General features: G+C 35.4%; 1 protein-coding gene across 1 annotated transcript; it reads right to left on the bottom strand.

Annotated features, from left to right (window-relative positions):
* Window positions 1-371: 371 nt before the first annotated feature.
* On the bottom strand, window positions 372-3,234 carry LOC125177835. Its single transcript, XM_047880322.1, has 3 exons — window positions 3,231-3,234; window positions 1,568-1,716; window positions 372-650 (listed from the first exon to the last, which is right to left on the bottom strand). The coding sequence occupies exons 1-3, from the start codon at window positions 3,232-3,234 to the stop codon at window positions 372-374; spliced, it is 432 nt and encodes a 143-aa protein (XP_047736278.1).
* Between the last annotated feature and the right edge of the window lie 4,923 nt (window positions 3,235-8,157).

The following is an 8,157-nucleotide window of genomic DNA, read 5'->3' on the forward strand; positions in this document are numbered from 1 at the left end:
CGGATGTATGCTCTCTAATGTATAATCCCTAGCCANGCCAACTCTCCTCCATGTCAGTGCGCCGGAGGTGGCTACTGTGCAGCCAACTCTCCTCCATGTCAGTGCGCCGGTGGTGGCTACTGTGCAGCCAACTCTCCTCCATGTCAGGGCGCCGGAGATGGCTACTGTGCAGCCAACTATCCTCCATGTCAGGGCGCCGGAGGCGACTAGCGTGCAGCAAACTTTCCTCCATGTCAGTGTCCCGCAACATATAATGACAAACATATAGCCACAAACCATGAGTGCCGAAAGTGAGACATAAGCGAAGAAAGTTGAGCACCGTGCACGGCTATAAAGTATTTATTGCATTGCGAAAAGTGTAACTGTATGTTCTAGCCCTTGCCAAAACCTCCTCCAAATCCTCCAACGAAGACTGGGGCGTGATGCACGACGGGGACTGGGTGGACGACGGGGACTGGGTGCACGACGGGGACTGGGTGGAAGACGGGGACTGGGCGGACAATGGGGACCGGGTGGACAATAGGAACTGGGTGGACAATGGGGGCATGGTGGACAAGGAGGGGAGGACCATGCAGGAATGGACGACGGAAGCCCTTCCCCCCGGGGGAGGCGACGACGACGCTCGCCACGAGCAGCGATACGAACAAAGTCTGGGGAGGTAGAGGAAGATATATTTTAATTATTTTATTCTTACCTCATAATACGTAAGCTGTTTAATAAATCCTGTTACAGAAACTATTCTTAATACTGTTTGGTTTAAGGGCAAATTTCCAAAGTTTTTTGAATAACTTCTAATTGTGTCTCAAGTGAATGATAAAGTCGCTCGTTAATAATCATTCAAGCACGCGAGTATAATAATTCAACAAGAGAATCAGTAAAAAAATTGAAAGAGCTCAATTTTTCTGGTCTGATTCTCCCGACCTTCACGGCACACTGTTAGAAAAATTACCGTTAACGGTATTATACCGGCGTTTCAGTGGCCGGTCGGCACGTGAAAAAAACACCGTTTTGCCGTTTTTACTCTAATTTAACACTAGAAATCCGTAAAACATCTGATAAAAACGGTAAAACAGTTTATTTTCACGGGGCGACCGGCCACTAGAACGCCAGTGGGACCGTTTTTTCACCCTTTTTTCTAACAGTGCATAGAAAATGAGACTTGTCAGGTATTCAGTATAAAACAAACGTAAAACAAATTAGACCTAATTTTCTTATTAATCGAACATTGTACCCTTAATCGGCACTTACAAAAGTATGGAGCTAGATTTAGGCATTAAAGTTCCAAAGTTCACCCCACGTGATATGAAATGTATGGCTACAGAAGTCTCTTGAATGAAACCTGTACCATCATTAGCTTCATTGCCCAGATCATGATTGTTCTACACTCTAAAGTATAATTTGACTATAAATATTATAGACTATACCATGGTCTATACTGTATGTTCTATATATAGAATAGAATAGAAGTGTCGGCACTGAAGAAATAGGCCCAAATAAAACAGTTTGTAATCACAAACCGCATGTAAATTCCTAATAAACAATAATGTAATCAAACGTCGCCACTCACCAGCTTCATGGTAGGGTCAGGCAAAGGACGCAAGTGTGCACCGCAGCCTCGGCTCTCTCCTCTTATAGTCCCTCGCGCCAAGGAAGTCCGGGACCCCCGAGCTGTGTACCCTCGGCCGAGGGGCGCGTGCACGCGAGGGTCGTTGGTCTCTGGCGGACAAAAACTCAGCGCAGGCCAGGAAACGAATCTCGGGACTGCGTCCATGTAAATGTGCGAACCGCAAGGTGGATAAAAAATGAATTTGTGTACGATGCCACTTATACATTTATCGGGCGTAATAATGGATGTATTGTTGTATGAAAAACTGAGACAATACATCCATTATTGCGTATTAAAAACTCTTGTAAGGAAACGGTGTATTGTTGCACGAATGTATTGTTATTGGAAGAAACTATTTTTTGACTAATATATATCGTTGTGAGGGAACAATAGGTGTAAAATAATAGCGAAAACAGGGAGATAGTCAAGAATTACATTACGGATGATAGGCCACAGCTATATAATAGATTGGATTTAGTATAATCAAGCCTATAATTATTTATTTAACTTGCTGGGAGGAAGGTTTTTCAAAATGCAAGTTTTAAATTTTCTTCAAACAAAAGTCAGTTTGAACCAAATTTCCACCGTTCATTCGAACTGATATTACTGCTGAGTGACGTAACCTCATGGTGAATTGAAAGTCAATTATTGCATCGAAATCTACAAAATGAAAAGTCTTAAACAAATAATTTTTTCACACAAAATAATACCTTCTGAGAACATACGGTACCTCCTCAATGAAAAATTTCCAACCGATGTTCAGAACGAGGAATCTTTTATATCTTATGAATGTAGTTTCAGTTCAGCCAAATGCAAATATAGAGATAAGAAAACTTAGTCATATAGGCCTCGCTGCAGGCTAGATCATATTTTTTTCCACAAATTAAACTCCATCATGCAAGAACCTATATACTGCTGAAGGGCCGTTTGCACGACAGTATTGGACAAAATAGGAACTTTTGTTCATTGCATCGCACTCGAAAACATCATTTCAAAAAAAAAAAAAGATGTCAGCGCTTGAAGCAATTCAAGACACATGAGTTAAAGAATAAGATGCTTATGACGCATATATCAATACATTTCAGGTATCGGACATGAGCCAATATATATTTTCTTGTTCATTTAACGATAGGGTGCAATTGTTCAATTTGATCACTATTTAGGATGGCAATCATGGCACATTGATAATTTTTATTCATTTTGTTCAATAGTTGGTAGATAATTTTTTTAGTTGGTGGATTATATTCAAATAATGAAATACAATGGTCGCCAATACCTCACGACTCCCAATATATGATTAAATTAGATAGAACTCTTGTGGAAGAAATTTGTCAACATTCGGTATAAATAAAATCAATTTATATGAAATTAAATTAAAATAAAAGTGAAAAAAGCGTCGATATATACATTACGTAATTAATAACATGATATTCTTTCGTATATCCGAGATTTATTTCTCTGCTTTCGCATTATTTAGAAAAAGTATACATCTGTCAATGATTCATGCACCTTTACTATTGTCACTTAACTCCTGGAAGCCTACTGCCTTTCTTTCAAATTAAAACACTTCAATAACCAACATATCACCTCTTCATTAATTGCAAATAATCCACTTTCCTCTCACCCATTTAAGCTTTCTTCCTAACTACAACCTCTACATTACTTCGCTCAATTCATATAAAAATAAACAATATACTATACACAACTCACACGCTCCAAATATACGCTCAAATGCCACGTGTGAGAATGGCAGGTACGGATGGCATCCGCCCGAGTGGCAGTGACAGTTATAAGGAAGTCAAGTTCAATATAATGGCACACTGACCCATCCACGCAAGGCTGACTTCCATACAGGCATATCAACGCCACAACTGCGCTCTAGGTAGAATTGCGAAATGGGTAGAAATGCATATAAAATACATACACAATGGTTATCTTTGCGCTATGGATAGAAATGCACAATGGGTTGAAACGCATAATGGGTAGAAATGTACAATGAGTATATAAATATTAGAATAACAGATATATTCAATGTTCAAATAAGGGACATAAACGCCACATCTGCGCTTTAGGTAGAATTGCGAAATGGGTAGAAATGCATATAAAATAAAGACACAATGGGTAGAAATCGCTATATGGATGGATATGCACAATGGGTTGAAATACACAATGGTTATATATGCGCTGTGGATAGAAATGCACAATGGGTTGAAACGCAGAATGGCAGAAATATACAATGAGTATGTGAATATTAGAATAACAGATATATTCAATGTGCGCAATGGGTAGAAATGCACAATGGCTATTAATACGCCGTGGGTAATAATAAACAATGTGTAGCAATGCCCTATGAGTAGAAATACGGCAGGTGTTTCGGGCACTCATTCTTCAAGGAGATAGGAAGATGACTCCAAACATTTGTTACGTTGGGGATAAAATTCAGATTCATGTCTTATAAGGATTGATAGTAAAATAATAAATATATAAATAATAAAATAAATATTCAATCCATTGAGGATTGATAGTAAAATATTTGGTGAAGCATTAAACTACTCTTTTGACAACATTAAATGAAAATTTACTTGTCAGTAATCTTATTTATCGAATATTTATTTCGAACAAAATTTTCCAACTTGAATGTAATTAAAAACATGTTTATTTGTTATATAAACCATGACGTGCATAAATAAATACGCGTATGTCCTAGAAATATAAATAAATTAATATAAATAAATGTCCTAGAAATAGAAATAAATGATCCCAGAAGAACTGAAAAAAGTCACTTAATTCAGCGCAATGTCCTTCGCGCAACAAATTATCGCAATACATAAAGCCTGTCATCGCCATATAGGGCCCATGGTTGAATTAATACATTAATTCAACCATGTATAGGACCGACAATGCCGCATCGCAGCCCTTCGTCGAACGGCCTGATTAAATCCTGCTGTTTTCCGGTAGAAAAAGTAAGCTCTCGTACCAGTCTTTTTGGCAAAAAAATATATTGTTAGCTAAAGGTAACGAAATAATATTATTTATGATGCCGAAACATAATTGTCGATTGATTTTAATTGTGATGTTAAATACATAAAATTAGTTCAGTAACGGATCAGCGTAAAAATACATAATTAAAGGATGTGATGCGAGAGAAAAACATCTCTAGAAATATATTGAAACTGTGCCTATGATGTGAAACTGCTCGCCTATTAGAACCGACAGTCGAAAAATGGAGACTGACTTTTTTAATGTGTCCCAGCATGCATATTTTTTATTACATTGCACACTTTCCTCTTAATTGAACGTTTTTCTGGGAATTGAGATTTATGACGACATCCTAAATTACTACTAACATGGTGGTGAAATGCTGGAACATTTCCCAACAATCCTGGCGTGTCCTGTTGCAAAGATTTTTTATTAATATTTTATAACATGAGTTTATATCATATGAACATTTTTTTCTGCTCTTTATAATAAACGAAGCACAATATTTAAAAATGTCATTCCCGATGTTGGGTCTTTCCATCGGTCAGAGTTGGTCGAAAGAAAATGTTTATGTTATTTGTAGGTGCAAGTTACACGTTTTTTAATAATATTTCGATTCACTTAGTTTTTAAGATACACGTTCATGTGGAGTGATTATTTAATTCTATAAATGTGATTATTACCATAAAACAATGATCTGACGGCCATGGAGGCAGCAAGAGACTTAGCAGCAAATGTTCTTTTCATATTTCGTGTAAATGAAAACATCTCAAATAACTTTTCATGCTAAAACTAACTATAAGATGACGTATTTAAAAGAAATCTCACACAAATAATGTTTGTGTTGATATACTCTATAATTAATTTAATATAATTAATAATTTATTAGAAAACAAAGTCCGTGTCGCGTCGGCGATTGAGTCTATCCGAGTTTCTGAGAATTTTATTTTCAAAAAATTATACTCGTATTGAAATACAATTGTGCTCGATTTTTGTTTCCTTTAAAATAGTAAATATATTTTTACTCACCTCTACAAGGAAATTGATACTATTTTTTTGGCCATAAAATTTGTAAAAATTATGAAAAATATCTCTAGTTATAGATAAATATTTCATTATTGTACCTATTCAATTTAATTTCCGCGATTCAAGTTGCTGTAGAAAACAAAATCATATTGCAAACATTCCATCATTTTTTTGTCGCTGTAAGAGAAGCTTTTATATTAAAATTTCGGGTGATCTAAATATTGATTAATACAATTTTTATTTTATATGCGTGATTTTTTATCATGAATATTGTGCTAGAAAATACCTTCATTTATGCATGAGAAATTTATTGAAGAATTGTGCAGTCATATACAATTATGTGAGGAGTTTATTGCATGCGATAGACGTTGTAAACATTTTGCTAAAATTTCTGCCGTGAAAATTAATTGACAAATCTATAAGAAACCACAAATGCAATTGTTGTTCACACATGCTATATTATAATTAACTACGCCTAAGCTAAACAGAATACCATAACAAGAAATACCACGAAATTTTCGAAAATTCGAAGAAATGTTTTATATTAAAAAACGAATTTAATTGCGATTTACATGCTATTTTGTTAAATTAGGTTAACTAATGATATTAATACTTGAATACAAACAGGTGTGATATTTCGTTGTCAAGGTTAGCAAGTCAACCCTCTCGGGCACCTATCAGTCCCCGTATGTGACGCAATGAACGAGTCTCGCACCGTATCTGGAAGGAGCGGTGTCGTCAATGCGGAAATAGTTCGTCTTTTTAATATAAGGACCATTTTACCTGAATTATAACATAAAAACTCTGGTCGCTTAATCAATACATATTTAATAGGTTTTTTAAAAAGATAAATAAATTTAACCTAGATACGATAGTAGATTCTGCCGCTAGACTCTCCACTAGTTAAGTGAATTAGTATAGAGTTGATTATGTAATACAATCTTTTTCAAAATAGAAGAGCTCAGAGTGAGAACAGTCCTCACGCTACTATACATATTCGATATTGATGATTTTTTAAGCACATAATTAGTTTACAACCTCAAACTATATATCATAATTAGGTACAACCTCAAAATCATTTGAACAAAACTTCGAGTGTAACTAGTATTATACACTAGTCATTCACTGAAAACGAAATATATTGGTCAAAATATCGTTTCTTTCAATAACACTACATTCATACAACAATACATCGTTTGCTTCAACATTGCCTTCATTGTTATATACCACCCTATAAACGTACAAGTGACATCGTACACAAATTCAATTTTTTATCCACCTTGCGGTGTGCACATTTACATAGACGCAGTCCCGAAATTCGCTTCCTGGCCGTATAGAACATTGTTAATTTTTCTATTAATGCAGCAAAGTAATATAGACGCTGTAGTTAGGAAGAAAGCTTAAATGGGTGATAGGAAAGTGGATTACTTACAGTTACTGAAAAGGTGTATGTTGGTTATTGAAGTGTTTTAAATTTGAAAGAAAGGCAGTAGGCTTCCAGGAGTTAAGTGGCAATAATAAAGGTGAATCAGTGACAGATGTATCATTTGTCTAAATGATACGAAAGCAGAGAAATAAATCTCGGACACATGAAAGAAAAATGAATTATTAATTATTTAAATTATAGGTGTTCTATTAATTTGTTTTGTTTTTACCGAAAGTTAACGAAATTCATCTATGGAAGTTCTGTCTAATTGATTTATATATTATGAGGCGTGAAGTATTGAAGACTATATCGTACATAATTATCTCATTATAATTCACCAACTAAATAAATTATTCACCAACTATTGAAAAAACGAAATAAAAATTATCAATTTGCCTAAACGTCCAATTGGTCAAGTAGCGAGACTATCGTTATATGAACAAGAAAATATATATTAACTTACAGTCGACATATAAAATGTATTGGTACATGCGTCATACGCATATTATTCTTTAACATTTGTTCCAAGAGTTACATCGAACGCTGTTATACTTTTTAGCGCATTTTCTCATTTATGGAAAAATATGCACTATTGTTCTCGCCATGTCTGTCCATCTGTCCGTCTGTCTGTCCGTCCGTCCGTCTGTCTGTCCGTCCGTGACTTCACGTTTTCGTCGACGAGAAAATGCGCTCTCTGTCACTCACTGCAGTGAGTACTGAGTAATATTTTTTATTATTTCTCAGTTTCCAAGTCCCGATACAAAAATTGACTTTCAATTTACCATTAGGCTGCGTCACGCAGCAATGATATCAGTTGTTCCAAACAGTGGAAATCTTGTTCAAACTGGCTTTTGTTTGAAGAAAAATTAAAAATTGAATTTTGATAAACCTTCCTCCCAGCATAGCAATCTGAATAAATAAGTGTAGGCTTGATTATTTTAAATCCAGTCTAATATTTAGCTGTGACCTATCATCCGTTATGTAATTCTTGACTATCTCCCTGCTTTCGTTATTATTTTACATTGATTGTTCCCTCACAACGATATATATAAGTCAAAATATAGTTTCTTCCAATAGCAATACATTCATGCAACAATACAACGTTTCCTTACAACAGTTT

Source organism: Hyalella azteca, unplaced genomic scaffold (assembly GCF_000764305.2).
Source record: "Hyalella azteca isolate HAZT.00-mixed unplaced genomic scaffold, Hazt_2.0.2 contig5196, whole genome shotgun sequence".
Classification (NCBI taxonomy): domain Eukaryota; kingdom Metazoa; phylum Arthropoda; class Malacostraca; order Amphipoda; family Hyalellidae; genus Hyalella; species Hyalella azteca.

Bases quoted from the DNA above. Each gene is read 5' to 3' on its own strand.
- LOC125177835 (XM_047880322.1), bottom strand. The intron at 651-1,567 runs GTGAGTGGCGAC...CTACCTCCCCAG, and splicing joins CTGACCCTACCATGAAGCTG to ACTTTGTTCGTATCGCTGCT.